General features: G+C 46.0%; 1 protein-coding gene across 3 annotated transcripts in view; it reads left to right on the top strand.

The window, feature by feature from the left end:
* The window catches only part of tbc1d1 (TBC1 (tre-2/USP6, BUB2, cdc16) domain family, member 1), a 58,835-nt gene that overhangs the window by 17,788 nt on the left and 23,265 nt on the right, over positions 1-17,782 (top strand). For 2 of the 3 annotated variants that reach the window (XM_036516882.1, XM_036516883.1), the window contains exons 2-13: positions 1,242-1,838; positions 5,646-5,735; positions 6,127-6,231; positions 8,695-8,827; positions 9,641-9,732; positions 10,509-10,625; positions 11,134-11,259; positions 11,524-11,616; positions 11,909-12,183; positions 13,536-13,679; positions 14,529-14,654; positions 15,337-15,485. In XM_036516882.1, coding sequence (XP_036372775.1) covers positions 1,242-1,838; positions 5,646-5,735; positions 6,127-6,231; positions 8,695-8,827; positions 9,641-9,732; positions 10,509-10,625; positions 11,134-11,259; positions 11,524-11,616; positions 11,909-12,183; positions 13,536-13,679; positions 14,529-14,654; positions 15,337-15,485 — 2,047 coding nt within the window. The remainder of the gene's footprint in view (positions 1-1,241; positions 1,839-5,645; positions 5,736-6,126; positions 6,232-8,694; positions 8,828-9,640; positions 9,733-10,508; positions 10,626-11,133; positions 11,260-11,523; positions 11,617-11,908; positions 12,184-13,535; positions 13,680-14,528; positions 14,655-15,336; positions 15,486-17,782) is intronic. The other variant, XM_036516884.1, reaches the window with a different exon arrangement.

Here is a 17,782-nt window from a genome sequence, read left to right as displayed (position 1 = left end):
TAACTGTGTCAACACTTATGACTATGAATTTGTCGTAACAAAGTATCCGTGGAGCCACGGATGGGGATCTGCTGTTCTGTGGGATCAATACGCATGTGATCTGATCAGATTTGTTGATTGATGAGGTTCTATCACCTTGATTTGGTGTCAGTTCCAAAGGCAATCGTGGCTCACAGCGTAATGGTATTCAGCAAACAGCCTGGCGCTCTGTACCAGCTGTGGCGAGAGGCTTCGCATTGCATCAATACCAGGACAGTTAAATGGTGTTTAAATGGTGTTTATGGTGTGCCTGTAATCTAATCTCCTCAGCCTTATGACCCGTACACTCCTGCGTGGTGATTGAATTGGAGAGAGAGAGAGAGAAAGGACTCGAGTTTGCACTTTAATTAGCCAAACGGTCCAATTGTCACGGTAGAACAGCTGCTGATATTTTAAGTGAACCAGACTGTGAGGATTCATGTTTTGCTTCTGTGGACTGAAGTCTGTTTCAGAAACTTTTTTTGTGTACCTCTCTTGCTACACACAGATGTTTTCAAGTTTCATTAACAGCTCATCTTTAATGATAACTTTTGAATTTTGTTCTTGTCAATGACCAAAAATGAATCCATCTTACAGTATTGCACAGAAGAACAGTCATTGAGTTATAACAGTTTTGCAGGAGGCTTTCAGCTCGAACTAAAGCCAACTCATGTTCAGTTTTAGGTAAATATTTAAATATTTGTTTAGCAGTGTGTTTAGAAAAATCTGTTTTGGTCTTTGGAGGCTAGAACAAGCCAGTATTTTTCTAGGGTAACAACCACTGTGGGAGCTATTAATACATTTCCTATGGAAAGTCCACTGTTGAGCCCAGTCTGACGTGACTGTGAGTGACGTCACTTCAGAAATACTCTCCCCATTGTGAGGTCACCATATCATGCAGGAGCCTATGTGAAGTGGTAGCTTTAAGAGTGTTATTTTGTTATTACCCCAATCATGTAGCTAATGTTCATATACATGAGCTGCAGTTAATTTCTCAAATGTCAAATTTGAAATTGTTAGTTTTGTGACAGAAGTTAGTCCGCATGAGAAAGGGAAGAGAAAGTGTTTGATTAGAGGTCAGTGGCTGGTACAGCGGCTGGTTTCTGAAGTCTTGGTACACCCTGCCAAACATTGACCTTGTGTTTTGTTGTACCACAAAGCAGCTCTTGTAGTAATGTAGTTTACTCATGATCCTCTTTCTCTGTCGACATCGCCCCCTGCAGGTCCCTGAGATCATCAGCACCCTGCGGCAGGCGGGGAAGAGCGCGGCCCGGCAGGAGGAGGCCCCGGGGCCCCGCCCCCCTGACGCCGGGGTCACTGACGACTGCAGCGACGCAGCTGCCGCTGCCGCCTTCGCCAAGAAGTTCGAGGTGCTGTTCTGCGGGCGGGTCAGCGTGGCTCACAAGAAGGCCCCGCCCGCCCTGATCGACGAGTGCATCGAGAAGTTCAGCCACGCCAGCGGGGCGGCGCCCAAGGACAGGGGGTGTCCCGGGGCGGGGGATGGGGGCGCGCCGGGGGGCCTGGCGGGAGCCTCCAGCGCGGTCGCCCAACTCAAGCGCGCCTTCTCCTTCCAGCCTTCGTCCAACGGGGCCCCGGACACAACCGCGGGAGCAGGGGGAGGGGCCAGGGCGGCAGGCCCAAGCACAGCCAGCCCTCCCGGGAGCCTAAAGACAGTGTTTTTCCGCCGGGACCCCAGCTTCCCCTCGCTCCAGGCGCTGGACGAGAACGGGCTCTCCCCAGAGCTGCACAAGAGAGGCGCCAACGGGCCCTGCGGAGTCCAGCCCACCAGCATCCAGGAGAACCGCACCATGCTGTTCACGGTAATACAGCCCCGCCCCTAACCATGTCATCCAATAGGACCACACCATGTAGCCCCACTCCTCACCATGCTGTTTGTAGAAATATAATCCATGTATTCCCTCTGTCCAGGAAACCATACCATCGAGTTTGATTTGTCCTAGGCATTTTTAGCTATTAGACAGGATTGGAACAACTCAGCTTTTGTTCCAGAGGGAAAACAATGTTTTTGATTTGAACTTCATTACTGCTTATAGTAAACTTTAAAATATCCACCTACCTCCACAAAATTTCGACCATATCCACACTACCTCTCCTCCTCAGCCAAACCTAGAATGAGGTGAGTAGGGAAAGCATTTTGCATTGTTAATAAGAGCTGAAGAACGGGGCAAGAGACCGTTTTCACTCTGGACTACATCTCCCAACAGCAACTTTTCTGCATTTTCTGCATTGACTTTCCCAAAGACTTCACCACAGTTATTTTCCAAATCCTGTGCCACTGGGGTGGGGAACAGAAGTCTTTCCTCCTGGCAGAGGCTGTTGTCACAGTGAAGGGAAACTCAGGAATTAGACCTGTTCTTCCAGTGGCTTCCTTAGACTCAAACCCCATCAGTTTCACTTCGGTTATCCCAGGTGCAGCCTCTCACAGCATTGCTGTGAAGTTGAAGATTACCCGGGGTGCCAGTTTCATTAGAGTGAGTCATTACAATGGCTTTGCTGCACCCTGTTTGAAGCTGGAAGAGGTAATGTTGAACCTGGGGCTGGGGCTTCTGTAGGGTTTATCCTACAGGAGAAGATGGGGGCGTTGAGCAATGCCGTGCGCAGTGGGGCATTGTGGGATTTCATCCTGTGCCTACTCCCTGCTCTGCTGGTTTTTGGTAGGAGGATAAGGCAGGCAGCTGTTGTTATTCAGTAAAGCGGCTGAACTGGAATGGGAGACTGTGTTTGCACACTGGGGATCTGCCCCGCTCTGGCCAGACAGTTTTTTGATTTTAGAGTACTCCTGCCTTTTTACACTGGGCTTCTGGCCAGGCAGGTTTTAAGAGTACTCCTGTTCACTTATGCCGGGTTTTCTGTTTCCCTGACAGTTGCACAGAACTGTTATTTTGACAGCGTTGTTGTCCAAGTCCATGTCCTGACTTTTTATTCCTGTTTATTGTTTCTGCGCTCTTTTATTGTTCTAATCTTTCTGTCTCTTCCTTTGTTTCGTTCGTGGTCAGGGGTCTGCTCTTCGTCATGTCCTCATTCAGACTGCGTGCTTTGCAGACTCTGTCAGCTGTCGTACGTTTCCTGTTCTTGTACGAACATGAACCGGACTGAATGAGACTAAACGCGAGCTTAGCGTTCGCATATTTATGTGCATCTGAAAACGAGAAAGGTGTTGTTTGTATTTTTCTATTTCTCTGTTCTCTTTGCAAGGTTATTCTCCTTGGACGAGCCGGTTTTTGTAGTCCATGCTTACATAAGGCATTCCACAATTTAAAAAGGTCCTGTTTTCTTGAGCAGCTGATGCAGTTATAGTTGTTGACAATTTGATTTTCTCTCACTTTGGACTTAATTGAATTGCCTGTTTACTGAATTATGTTTCCTTTCTTAAAAGGGGTAGAATATATCCCACTGTGGCTGTATGTACCAAGACCAGGTCTGCCATTGGTAGTCACTGAGCAATTTAATTTCACCTCCAGGCAGCTGTGATATTGATCGTGTGTAGTGTCATTGACATTGAATGTAATCAATCACAAATTCAGATTTAACTGTGAATCCTGACTAACTCTGTCCATCAGTCCAGACTCCAGTTAAAAGGACACCTTAAGTAGATGGACAGCTCTCTAGGATCAGAATGGCAGTCACTGAAGATTTTAAACCAGTGCCTGTCAAGGCTGATTCAATCTTGCTGTGTGGGGCAGGTTTACAAGTGCAGGGATACAGAAATCTGGGCATTTGTGCAGTTTAGTGGTTCTGGGTCTGAAGGCCTTTTGGTTTTCCTCTCAGGAGGAGAATGTGTCATGAATGACAAAGCCCGTTCCGGAGGCACACTTTTGTGTTTCTTTCCCCTCACTGGGTTTGGAGAGGAAACCGCAGTGCTGTTGAAGCTATTGATTCTGGCAGCCTTTTTATTATACAACAGACACTTCCAGATAGAAGATGACTTCAGCTGCGCAGGGGAACAAATCAATACCTGTAATTTATGTTTTGTTTGGTGTTGTATCCTGAGTGCGTCATGTCATGAATGATAGGGGCTAGTCTGATGCACTTGTGTTTCTGGTTCATTTTTACCACTCTGATTTTATAGACCAGACGATACACAAAGTGTTTTAATATTCTGGAAACACCAGTCTATTGATCGGTGGTCTAGTTTATGAATTCGGCACATGCTGAAGGAGAAGAGAATAAAACAGGAAGGAATCAATACCTGTAGTTTGTGCTTAACCTGCACTTTTTAAGGGGGGAAAAAAGTTTGTTTCAACTCTGTGGAAGTGGTGGTGAAAGATAAAACATGTTTGACGGAGAACAAAGAAGACTCGAGGCTTGTTTGCTGAAGTGCGCCCAAACTTCAAAGCCAAGAGACTCGAAAAGGGATGCTAGACTTAAATTTCCAGGGTTTTACTTGAAATAACAACCAACATTGATTAATTATGAGAGCAGTTTGGGTCTGGATGTGCTGTATCACTCATTGACATCATTAGAGACCCCCCTTAAAGGGAAAAGGGGGCCACACTCAAGTAGGCCAACCCCGCCACGTGTCCTGCGCTTTCCCGCTCACCCCATACCCCCCACCCCCCCGTGATTCGGCACGCAAGAGCCCGCCGACCCTGTTCCCCTTGCTTATCTCAGACAGGACGCTGAGAGCAGGGGCTCTTGGGCCATTTTTGAAGGGAAACAGAGGAACGAGCTGTTCTCTCTTTATGTTGAAGCAGCTTTAACTACTGCAGGACAGAGCAAAGGTCAGTCTGGAAAGGGTCTGTCCGGGACAGGTTCTTCTCTCACCCTCTCCTGTCTGCAGTGCTGATGAGCTCTGTGCTTTGTGTTTGCAGTCATTCTATGCTTGCTCGAGACACGGAATTTGAATTGCGTTTCTATTGAGTTGAATTGCTGAACGGTGTTTAAATGCTGACCGTTGAATACAATGAACATGATTAGACATTAGTGCACAGTAGGTTAGTAGGAACTGGTTTGGAGCCACAGAAATAGCATCAGTTCTGATCAGAATTTATCTGTGCTTATTCTGAACATGTCTACACATTTATATCCTTTGCATTCAGAGTTTTTATGGTAAATTGCACTGTTTTTGCATCCTGTGCATGGCCACACCATGGTTTTCATTTCAGACCTCTTTTATTTGCTTACGCTTAATTAAGCTGTACATTGAGTGCAGACCTATGTGTAAGTTATTTGCTTGTTCTTGGAGAAAAATGTGCTGTTTGGGGTGTTTTGTTATAATAAATTGAACCTAGTGAATTGAGCATATTTTGAATAGAAACCAACCTTCATGTTGGGATTGGCAAACACTAGTGTATGCACTCAGTGAATGGTGTATCCAAGTACAGAGCACCACTCACATCTCTGACCACACATTGTCTGGCTGACTGTCACGCTCATGCACATTGGCTTTTTAAAGTGTCTCACTCAGCTATGACATCACCAAGGCAGCATTCCCTGTCGGAACCCACAACCCTTCTATTAAGAAACCAGAAGCCTAAACACTGTTCCACTGACTGTCCTCCCCCACAGCGCTGACCTCAGAACAGTTCTGAAAGAAGGTACTGAGAGTAAGAACTCTAATGACTGCACTGTGCACACACTGAAGTCCAAACCTCCTCCTATTACAGGTTGGGAAGTCCCAAATTTTCCTGGTGAGCCCAGACACCAAAAAAGTGGCCATAGAGAAAAGCTTCCGTGAGATCTCCTTCTGCTCTCAGGTCAGTGAACACACAGTTTTTTTCATAATCCTAAACACCATGATGAAGTAATGGGAAGTACTTGTTTTATTTTTGTACGCTGACGCAATGTGACAAAATGGCTGTCATGATGTCAGTGTAAGTCTTATAAAAGTGTTCCCCTTATAAAATATTATGAACTGGATCATTAACTTTTTGTTTAGAAAAGTCCAGTGGGCCTGTCTTAACAAGGTGGGAGGGTTATAACCGATACAGAATCAAGATGGCATATCAGTATGAGAGGAACTGGGTTCGGTTCTGTGGAACATTGAGCCAAGACCAGAGAGGATGCTGGGATTGACATGACCTCCAACCAGTGAGGAGCTGAGAATACATACCACGCAACTGACGTGGAGCTCTCCTCTTTTCCCAGGGCATTAGGCACGTGGACCACTTCGGCTTCATCTGCAGGGAGTCCCTGGAGAACGGAAACTGCCAGTTCGTCTGCTACGTCTTCCAGTGCACAGACGAGGCACTGGTGAGGACCGGGGACGAGCGCAGGGGGGCTGGACCGGAGGGAGAGCGGGAGAGAGGGGAAAAGGGGAAGGGAAGAGTGAGCCAACATTAAAGTGAGAGGAGAGTGAGAGGTGGAGAGAGAGAGAGAGAGAGAGAGAGAGAGAGATGGAGCATTCACAGTCATTAAACATCAGATTCAGCAGGGAATCTGGTCATCTAGGCTATCCAGAATCTGCACAGTCTGTGAGTACACCCTGGTGCAGTTTTAGAGAGAGTCGTTTTTATTCTTGTGTTAAATGTGAGAGGAACATTAGACCAATTTAGATTAAAATGAACATGGTGTTCAAAAGCAGAGAGAATAAATAAGGCAAGTGGTTGGCAAAATTGGCTGTGTAAATACAGAATATATGAACAGGGGCCTCCTTCATGCCCTCATTAATGCCTGATAGGGGACTTTGGGTAAGCATGAAATAAATGGATCCTTGCAGAAGTGAATTGCATTTATGTAATTGATCCGTGATTAAGTGAACACATTTGAGTTGCAATGAATAGATAGGACCCAGCATGCAACCTGCTCCACAACCACCAAACTTGTGACTTTTTTTCAGAAATTACAGTCTCCCTCAAAGGTAATCCTTTTGCTTTTGAGTTGTGACCCAAAAGAAAACCTTTTCTCCATCATTGGCCATCCTTGAAGCTGTGTTAAAAGCATATACTGTCCTTAAAAATGATGCAGAGTAACACCACACTTTAATGGACGGCCTTTGAACCAGGTCATTTCTGTTTCAATGCATAAATATCTCAGTTTTATACCCCAGTGTACCTTAACAAAAATGTCCTGTAGAACGCTCCCATTTCATAATTTCCTACATAATGTTTTCTATTATAAGCATACATGAGACAACTATACTGTGCTGTTCTGGTCTGGAGATTGGTGTTAATGGGGGACTGAAAGATTAGAGTCCTGTTCAGATTCCACAGAGCAGGAGGGTTATAAAGCCTCCACTGATACACACCCAAGTTTTAAAAGGAACATGCTTCAAAGGAATTAGTCTTCAGTAAAAGGGCATTAATAAAGGGCACTTCAGATGAGTTAAGTAAGTGTGCCTTCAGAGATCAACATGTACTGTAGTTTACTAATGCCAAAGTAACATGGCTTTGACACCACTCACCATATAAGATAAAAGCTGTTTTCATGACTCTTTTGACATGCAATGAGGTCACTGTTTAGGTGGAGGATTTAAAAAATGACCCTTTTTTTCAAAGCCGTTGCTTCAGGTAGGATACTGCTTAAAATGACTGCACTTTTCCCATCACAAGAGTTGTAGTTAAATTCATACTTCACAAGGATCACTAAAGGTATGATAACCTGATCATAATACATACAGCAAATATCCTCAGGTCTCTGGGCTTTCTGCAGGTGAAGACAATCAGCCCTAAATTGAAAATAGTGCCTCCCCCTGGTGATTTCAATTTTTGCTCAGTCAATCACACAAGAAAAGCATATCCCCGCATTCCAATCTGGCTAAACAGTCATGTTGCTTTACTCCTTGTGCTCCATGCATACTCTCCTCTTATTGGTCCATGTGGCAAGTTTGAACCAATCATACGCAAGTGCATGTTGTGTTTAAGGAGAAAAAGCAAGACTCCCATTCCTTCTGCATTTTTTTTGGTCTTTTCTGTTTTTTTCCTTAAAGCTGATCAACTCACGCATTACATGGAAACTGCACTAAAGAGTTCCACTCGGTAATGTGACTTTGATAGCCAGTGGGTTATACAGTTCTTCTGACACCAGCAGTGGCAAAGCCATGGTCAGTGTGGGTTACATTGCATAGCTTTTTAGTTCACCTTCATATTCTGCCTTATGGCGTATCTTAATGGGTTAATTAATAGTAGTGTTTGGAGGCAAAACTTAATCTGTCTTCTTGTTTCGGTTACATTTAATGGCTCCTAATTGGTCCTCATTAGCTTGGTCCTCTTAATATTCTTTTAACAGCTCAGTTAAATCTAATTCTTTGAAAGCAGCTGGAGCAGAAACCTGCATACACACAGTGTGCCTCCACAGCCAGGGTTGGGAGAGGCTGTACTGCAGGTACTTATCTGCTCTATTAAAAAGCTATCTCAAAAATCTGAGGAACGGTGGCCCTAGAGGACTGGGAATGCTTCAGGCACTTTTAACCCTGAGCAAGTGATCGTTTTAAGACTAACCTGAGCTATAATCCGAACGGGTCATTGGCTGGGGGCATGTCTTCATTTTACTGAAGAGGCTGTGTCTGTATTCTGTCTAGTTCAGCATGGAACTAATTGGGGTATTTTGGGAAAACACTATGAGGGAAAAATGAGAGCTGAAGAGTGACTCTATATGAGTACAAATGTCAGATTAAATATTTAGAAATTCTGCTTGTTCGTGTTACCTCACAGGAGCTGAACTGGAGCTTCCGAGGTATTTATTGTGCCCTTCTCTCCCGTTTCTTATGTTCTGCAGGTGGATGAGATTATGCTGACTTTGAAGCAGGCGTTCTCCGTGGCTGCCCTGCAGCAGAGCTCGAGGACCCAGTGCCAGCAGTGTGAGAGCTGCCCCATGCAGCAGCTACACCGGCTCTGTGAGAGGATCGAAGGTCAGAAAGCTGCACAATCTGTTGGCTTGGCACCGGACACCGTTCCACAGATGATGAGTGAACAGCCGCTGATGCTGTTTATTTCTTCGTCAGTCTGTTTTAGTGAGCGGCTGTCTCACTACCACACTCCTACCAAACAAGACTTTGGCTTTTTGGAATATTTTGGGATTTTGGGACATTTAATATTTGGAAATGAACCCCAAGGAAAGTGTTCATTAGGGACGTAGCATAGCAAGCACCAACCAGGTGAGATTCCAAATGGGCCTGATGAGGTTGTTTTATAACAACTTGAGACAGTCCAACCAAATGCTTTCCCTGGGTTTCATTTCCCGTGGAGAGACAGAGCAGCCACCAGAGAGCTGCAGGGCTGCAGCAGGAGGCAGCTCCTGCATGCCGACCAGATTAGGGCGCCTCTCCCACATAATCGCTGCTTTTCAGCTGCCATCATACCTCCTCAGACTGAGGGAGAGTGAGAGAGGGAGTGAAGAAGTCAATATTTTCCCAGGCTCCTTTTGGCAGTAATTAGATTGCTTGTGAAACCTTTTCAATTAATTGTAACGTTGTGTGCGTGTATGTGTATGTGTTTTGTGTGTGTGTGTGTGTGTGTAATGACTAATCAGTGCAAGGCACTTGTCCCTGTTCTCACCTTTACAGTTCTTTATTGTTATCCATCTTGCAGGGTGACATTTGACAGCCAGCCCATATGTGGCCGCTTGGGGTTGGTGGGGCCACTGCATGATGCTTAGTGCAGTTGCTGTGAATGTGTGTTTTTGGCATGCAGAAACACTGTTGACCAGTAGGTTGTGCTTTCAGGTCTCCACCCTTCCAAAGCCAGACTGGAGCTCCAGAGACACCTGGCTGCTTTGGACAACAAAGAGCAGGCCACCATCTTCGAAAGCATCCAGGTAAAGGGGTATAGGAGGGGGTGGCTGAACTCTCACATCTAATGTCCTTGCAGTTAACACAGTTACACCTAGTGAAGGCTAATTATTTAAACGCTGTCAGAGTACTTAATGAATTTCAATCTGAATGGATTTCAGAGGGGCTTGTGATTGATTGCCGATTAGAGTGTGCTGTGTGTGTGTGTGTGTGTGTGTGTGTGTGTGTGTGCTCTGTTCAATGGAAATCCATATGTTTTTTCATCAGTTAGAGCAGTCAGGAGGGAGAGAGGCTTCCGGTACAGGCTCACTTTGCTTGAGAGGCATTTTCATTTAAATGCAAATGGGACGGCTTCATGGGGAAAACCTGCTGGTTCACTTCGCCTAAATGCTGTCACTTAAGTGCCTGCAGCTCTTTTCCATCTCAGCCCTTCAGTTTTTTATTGTCACTCTTTTCAGGGCCTTGGAAACCAAATAAACCCAATGGGGGAATCATTATCGGGAGTCACTGTAATCGTCAAATGAGAGAGAGAGAGGTGTGAAGTGATGGAAGGGCTGCAGAATGAAAGGAAAGGTTGACCCCTAGTGGAGATCTGTGGAAGTGTCCACTAAAAAGCCAGTGATTTGGGCTTCTTCTGATACTTTGTTGGGATAGAGAAACCACTACACTGTTTACTGTTCCTGATAGAGGCCATGTCACTTTATTTATTTTACAATGGTGCTTTTGACTTGCATGCAACATATAATCACTGTATGTTTGCATTTATCTGTGTGCATTTGTGCCTGTGTGTGTATGTGTGTAGAGAGTTCGGCCCAGGACAGAGCAGGAGGAGAATGAGCTGGTGATGTCCAGCCTGCGGAGTCTATATGAAGAACGTCAGAAAAGCCACCAGCACAAACAAAACGCTGACCTCAAACAGGTACTACATACACCAACACAACACTGACCTCAAACAGGTACTACATACACCAACACAACACTGACCTCAAACAGGTACTACATACACCAACACAACACTGACCTCAAACAGGTACTACATACACCAACACAACATTGTCCTCAAACAGGTACTACATACACCAACACAACACTGACCCCAAACAGGTACTACATACACAAACAAAACGCTGACCTCAAACAGGTACTACATACACAAACAAAACGCTGACCTCAAACAGGTACTACATACACCAACACAACGCTGACCTCAAACAGGTACTACATACACCAACACAACACTGACCTCAAACAGGTACAGCCCACACAGATGTAATGATAACAAACCCACCTCACCCTCCCTTACCGGCGCAACACTCTGGGGACCTTCTGTCTCAACAACTAAACCAGGATCAGCTTACCCAACCCCAATCTATGATGTGAAAACAGATGACTGTTCCAGAGTCAGTAATAGCTGCCACTTCCTGCAGACGGGTCAGAGTGGGACGGAGGAGGTGTCCGGAGATGTGCATATGAGCTCCAGCCGGCTGCGTCTGGAGCAGCTGAAGACCCGCGCCAAGCGCTCCCTCACCGAGTCCCTGGAGGGCATCTGGAAGGTGGGCAGGGGCACACACCTGGGCAGTGTGGCCATTATGGTCCTACAGCTGTGCATATGTAGGCATTAATACAGAGCATGGTGTTTTCTGATTACAGTATCTTTGAAATGCATTGTGAGATTACTGAACCCCAGGTGGTAAACTGCTGTGTTAGTGCAGTGGTACTGGAGCCGGTGTTCCTTATGGTTTTCAGGCCCAGTGCCCCATGTTAATAGTTACTGTGTCTGTCTGTCTGTCTGTCTGTCTGTCGGTCTGTCCCTGCAGGGCAGCAGTCGGTCGAGAGCTCAGAGGGAGAGCAGTGAGGGGGGAGAGGCTGACACCAGCTCCTCCAGCTCCACCCTCAACAGCAGCATCCGGGTACGACGCATCTCAAACACACATCCCAACAACCAGCTCTGTCTCCCCAAACACTCATCCCAACATCTGGATCTCTTTTCCCAACCACATGTCCTAGCAACTAGCTTTGCTTCCCAAATACAAAAACCAACACTTAATACTGTTTCTATAGCCTCTTCATTAAGGTCTCACAGGGCTACCAGAGCAGCCTCATGTTCAAGTATTTAATTTCCTTAGTAAAAACATTTCTGATTTTCTGAGTATTTGTATGCGTACATCTCACTATGCTTCTTCCCGCTCCTCTGGTCCCCAGGAGCCCTCATTGGAGGAGCCCCTGTCGTCCCCACTCCGCCCCTCCAGCCCCCTCAAGTCTCACAACTCCACAGGGGACCTGAAACAGCTGGACACACCCTCCCAGGACGTCCAGCGGCCCGGCTTTCGACGCCGGGCCAGCACCTTCAGCCACCTGCCCACGTCCTGCTCCACAGACTCCTCGTCTCCCCCCGTCCCCCAGGAACCCACCGCTGCCACCAAACCCAAGCTGGTCCGGCACTACTCCGTCAGCACCGACACGCCGCACCAGAGCAAGTAAGCACCGGGACGTCACGCTGGGGGTCAGGGGTCATTGATACCCGGGGACGGAGGTGTTGGTGTGAAGGGCATTACTGAAGGTCGCATGTTCAGTTCCCCACTGGGGCCCTGCTGTTGCACCCTTGGGCAAGGTTCTCAACGCACAATTGCTTCAGTAAATATCCAGCAGCATAAATATGGATAAGTGTAAATATGGATAGCATGTAAAAACTATAAGCTACTGTAAGTTATGTAAGTCGCTCTGGGTAAGAACGTCTGCTAAATGACAATAAGGTAATGTACCGTAGAGCTGCTGACTGTCCTATTATAGGAATAACCTCGCTGTGTTTGAGTATTCACACTAGTCACACTAGGCTGCAGGAAACACTGTTAATGCTGATAAGCGGGAGTGGTTTGAAGTGTGTGGCCAGGGCTGGTTGAGTAAGTAGTGGTAGTCATACATGTCTTAGAGCAGGGCTGTTTGGTCAGGGGGTCAGCTGCAGTCTGCAGTGGTGTACCTGTTGGATCTTTTATCATTTAGAAAGAAAAACAGTTATTATGTGATGTAAACATCACGTAAAATATGACTTATGAAATATATTTGCATCAGAAATTGTGCCAGCTTGGAACATAATTTTAGATGTCCAGGACACTGGCTTTGTGATTAAATATTATCAGTGTGTCATGTAATTTCTGTTAGTTTGGTTTCCTATACATTATTGAATGTTAACCTGAATTTTTTTTTACCTGCATTTACCCACTCTAATTTGATCGTATATCGCCTGTAAAAAGAAAATAAAAAATAATGTGATTTTTCATTCTGAATGTGATAACCAATGTCTGTCAATACATCAGGAACGTTTCAGCATTAATAGACATATACATCCAGCTTATTTGCACAATAGGAGAGGGGAAATGTGGCCTGTCTGTAACTGATGTCCTTGGATAAAGTAGCTGAAGAGCTGTTTTTGTTGAGCTGTATTCGTGGGGTTAAGGTTCAAAGGGTGGGGAGAGACTAAAAATGTCTCCACCCTAGAGCACCCCTCCCCTCTTCTTGCAACTCTGTGGTTATGTTGTAAGAGGTCTTTTTGGGCAGATGCACCCAACACTCAGTGGGAAACACCCCTTCGGAGTATCACGATGCAAACCTTTCTCACCCGCCCCCTACCTCACTTATTCCTGTCTGAATGTTACACTTCCTCTCTTGAAGGTCACACTTCCTCTTTCTTGTCTGCCAGGGAGGGGGCTGCATTGTGCCTCTCTCCCTGTTGCTTTAATGTAAACCTCCTTCACTTTCCTCTCTCTTCCCCCTCTTTCACTTCCCCCCCCTCTCTCTTCCTTGCTGTTACCAACCCGCTGGGATGTGACAGGGACTCCTCCTCCCAGGCCACGCCCTCCCCCACACTCCACCCAACGCTCTCCTCCTCCTCCTCCTCCTCCTCCTCTCCCACCTTCTTTCGACCCCCAAAGCACTCCCCGGGTACAGAGCACGGTGGGCGGCCTCTCAAACGCAGGTGAGAGAGCTCACCTGTAGAGCCATGACAGAGCTGGAGAACTGTCTTTGAGGGCCGCAGTCTCGGATCTCACTCTGAAAGAGTTCCTCACAAACGTAATTCATTATCACATAACACCAGATACGTAATACTGCACAATGACCTAAATTATGGTGCCTTGCAAAAATTTTCAAGAATTATAAAAATTACAAAAATGAGTTTTCTGCTGCTTCAGTGAATATGCAGCTGTGTCAGGATAATGATGTGGAGTATGTAAGCTGCTCTGGGTACATTTTTCAGCTAAGCAAATAATGACAGTGATTACGATTTGATCGACAGCCTTAAGATCCTTAAACCAACATCTCCAAATCCATGTGGCCCTCAAGGAGTAGTGAGGAATGTGTGAGGAGTTTGCCTGACAAATGTTTACCGTTTTAAGTCTGTACGCAGTGTGCCGGTGCTTGCTTGCATGGCATTTATGTAAATGTGTTTTCCCAGAGGCTGTGTGCAGGTCCTTGTAAACCACAGGGTGTGATATAATATATACTTTTGCTGTAATTTTTTTTCATGGCCGTCCTTTTGTTCTGTCTCTGTCCCCTCCTCTTCCCTGCTCTGCCTCTTGTCCCCATCTTCCTCTGCCTTTCTCTCCTTCTGCCACCCTCCCCTTCCTCCTGTTTTCTCTCTCTCTCTCTCTCTCTCTCTCTCTCTCTCTCTCTCTCTCTCTCTCCCTCTCCCTCTCCCTCTCCCTCTCCCTCTCCCTCTCCCTCTCCCTCTCCCTCTCCCTCTCCCTCTCCCTCTCCCTCTCCCTCTCCCTCTCCCTCTCCCTCTCCCTCTCTCTCTTTCTCCCCCTCCCTCCGTCGCCCCCGCCAGTCCTCTCGCCTCTGCTCACCTCAGTGGTCTCCGGGCACGACTGCGCTCCTCTTCCTCTGTCCCCAACTTTCTGAAATTTCTGGCGCCGGTTGATGAGAACAGCACCTGTGACTTTAAGGACAAAAGGTACAGGCTTCGTTCAGTCCGACCGTGACCAGCAAGGGACTGGCGGGCATTGGCATAGGGGTGAGGTGGTGAGAGAAATGGACTTGTAAGTCGAGCTTTGTAGGTCTGAATACTTGAGCAAAGGGATTAACCTGAGTGGTTTCTGGAAATGTATTCATTAGCTTCATTAGCTTGATGTATGCAGCTGTTAAAGCTGATTGCATGGAAAAAAACAAAACTATGCAAGCTGGATAAGCCTCTCAGATCCAGAAGTTGTCTATGAAGTGTAGAGTGGAAAGAGGAAGTAATGTAGACAGGAACATGCTAGATATGGAACTGTATCATACTTGCCTGTTCACAAGCAGGAGTTTGAAGCAGGCGCTGTGTAGACCCACTCATGTAGATAGTATGCAATTGTATTAATCTTAATCACTGGTGCTGGGGCTGCTGTAGGCTTGCTGTAGTCACCTGTTCCTTGATTGGGCTCTTGAGTGGCATGACATCAGAAGGGGACCATCTAGTGGAAAAGTGCAGTTGCAGTTTCTTGTGAGGGAGGTTCTTAATAAACGAAAATAACAAAAACAAACACTGGTAGCAGAGAGCATTTAATAACAACACTGTATAGAAATTAAAAAATGAATTATAATAAGACTTCTCTTATCTGTGTGTCTGTTTGTCTGTGTGTGTGTGTGTGTCCTTTCAGTGATGTGGCAGCTCTCTCCAGCCCAGGGGCGGTGGGCGTGGTCGGTGAGGGCAGCCCACTCCGCAGTCACAGACATTCCTGGAGGCAGCAGATCTTCCTTAGGGTGGCCACGCCCCAGAAGACCTGCGACACACCCTCCAGATACGATGGTGAGTTCTGGACCTTAAGCGTGCAGTGTAGGAGTGGATATATGTCGCAGGAAATTATATTAAGGGATAGGCTCGACAAACAACCTCATGTCCTTTGTATTCATTAACTAGGAAATAATGTCTTTAAAGGCAAGGCGCAATTGAAAAAGACACCTTTTTAGAGATGGAGGGTGCTCTGGTGTAAATATCCTCCATGTGTGAGAGGCCTGGTGGAGTGTGCAATATATGTACTGGCTGTGGGATGGCCTCCCACCTCCCCGTCCCTGTCTCCACTGTGAGGAATGGGTTTGATTGATGTCAAAACACAGTCATGGCAACAGGTTGGCATAAAGCAGCATAGTGGCTATGGAAATGGACTAAAAGGTGGTTGGTGCAAGTCGTAGGTGTGACACTGCAGGTGGGGCCATCATTGTCATTCATCGGAATTCCCTCTGTAATCATCCAGCCGCACGAATGGATAACATAACATTTTGATTAGCCAAGAAACAACGAACACACCTGAGGAAACAGATCATGTAAGGAGACACTGAATGCACAGTGCCATATTTGGAAGGTATCTGCTTGTTCCTGAAACATAATTTCTGTGAATGCTGTCGCTGAATGTCCGTGTGTGTCGGCACCTGTCAGCCTGCAATGCCTGCACGTTAGTCATCGTGAGCATTTCATGGCAGCGAGTCAGTGGGCTGCTCGTGGTTGTAGTTACCTGACCTAACTGCTGCTTGAGCCATTGTCTCGCATGGCTAAGTGACCGTGATCCTTAACTTACTGTTTGAGTAGGGAGGGGGTCACTCAGCCTTAGAGTGTGTGCTGTCACACCAGAGAAGAGAAAGGCTTCACATGTCTGGGGTTTTTCAACATGTCCTTGTTAAAGAAAGACTATTAAATGTCCCATAAGTGTTTTTGTAAGAGGAATACTTTTTTTAAAGGCTCGTTTCTGTAGCGCACTGTTTTCATATAACGCTGCATTGACAAGATCCCTCCACCTGGGGGTGCTGTGCTCATATTTTTCTTATATTTCATTGCGTTCTCTACTTTACTGGTGTTGGTTCGTTGTTTGGGAGATTAGTCTACTTTTGATGACAAACAATTCTCCAAATATTACCGGAGGCAGTGAAATCCTTCCTCTATCTGATAAAGGCTCTTTATGTATTTTCAGTTATAAAGTAACCATGGTTGATCACGTTCCATTTTGCAATTACATTTTACCAGTCAGCAGACACTCTTATCCAGAGTGACCTGCTAGGAAAGTGTATATGAGGTTAAAAGTCCTTCCTGTCCTAATAATGACTTCAGCAAAACTAAGTCGGACGATATGGGCATCCCCAAAGTGCTGCAGTCTCCTGTGTCCGCTCTGTGTGAGCAGAAAAAACAGGGAACCCCTTAAGCTACAGGTGTACTGACAGAGGTGCAGGGATATGCTGACCCCTAAGGGGTGTCCATATAGTGGCCAGAATAGTAGCATTAGAAATAACTGATGCTTAAGACATTCCCCACCATGATTCACTCACTATCTATTAATATGTAAATCACGGACCACCAGGACCATCATGTTAAAGTTGTGTGGCACCAAGCATACATGGCACCTTCAGAAGAAGACGTGGATGGACTGATAATGCACGCATTGTTGTTCTCTGTGAACCGTTGCTCCTGCAGACAGCCTGGAGTTCTTTCTGTCTTAATCATCAGATGCTTAGAGATACATTTGTGAGAAGCTTTCTTATCTCTCCGGAAATCTTGAATACAAGTTTTATTAGTCGTGTCCCTACATGAAGCAATGCCAATCCCCCCTGCACTGCACGTCAGCGGTGTGGATTGGGTAGAAAGGAGTGTGGATGAACAGACAGGATGGAGGTGGAGAAAGTACATGCCTCTTTGTAGAAAGAAATCCCAGACAATGGTATTGACGACAGTTACGTTTTCTTAGAGTGTTACATAACTGTACGTACAGGTACTTGTATGCAAATTTGCGGTTACTGCCCTTGCAGTATATTTCTTTGACAGCTCATGGCTGGAGCAGATGTGTGAGGTGTTGCTGTGCATTCTTTCATTTTAATTTGAATGTCCTATAATTTGCAAATTATAGGCTATGAGTAAGCTGACGATGGTCCAAAAAATATTTTGTGAATGTCTGGATTTTTTTTTTTTTTTTTTGCACCCTCAGTTGTAAACAGGCATTTTGTCAACACCAGAGCACCAAGAACCCTTGTCTCTGACCACACGTCCGTTTGTCCAATTTTACACTCTGATTCAGGCTAAATTCAGGACTGGAAGAGGCGGCTGCATTTTTGTGGTTTGTG

Source organism: Megalops cyprinoides, chromosome 22 (genome assembly GCF_013368585.1).
Source record: "Megalops cyprinoides isolate fMegCyp1 chromosome 22, fMegCyp1.pri, whole genome shotgun sequence".
Classification (NCBI taxonomy): Eukaryota; Metazoa; Chordata; class Actinopteri; order Elopiformes; family Megalopidae; genus Megalops; species Megalops cyprinoides.
Note: the sequence above shows the minus strand (reverse complement) of the source record. Positions and strands in the feature narration are given on the sequence as shown.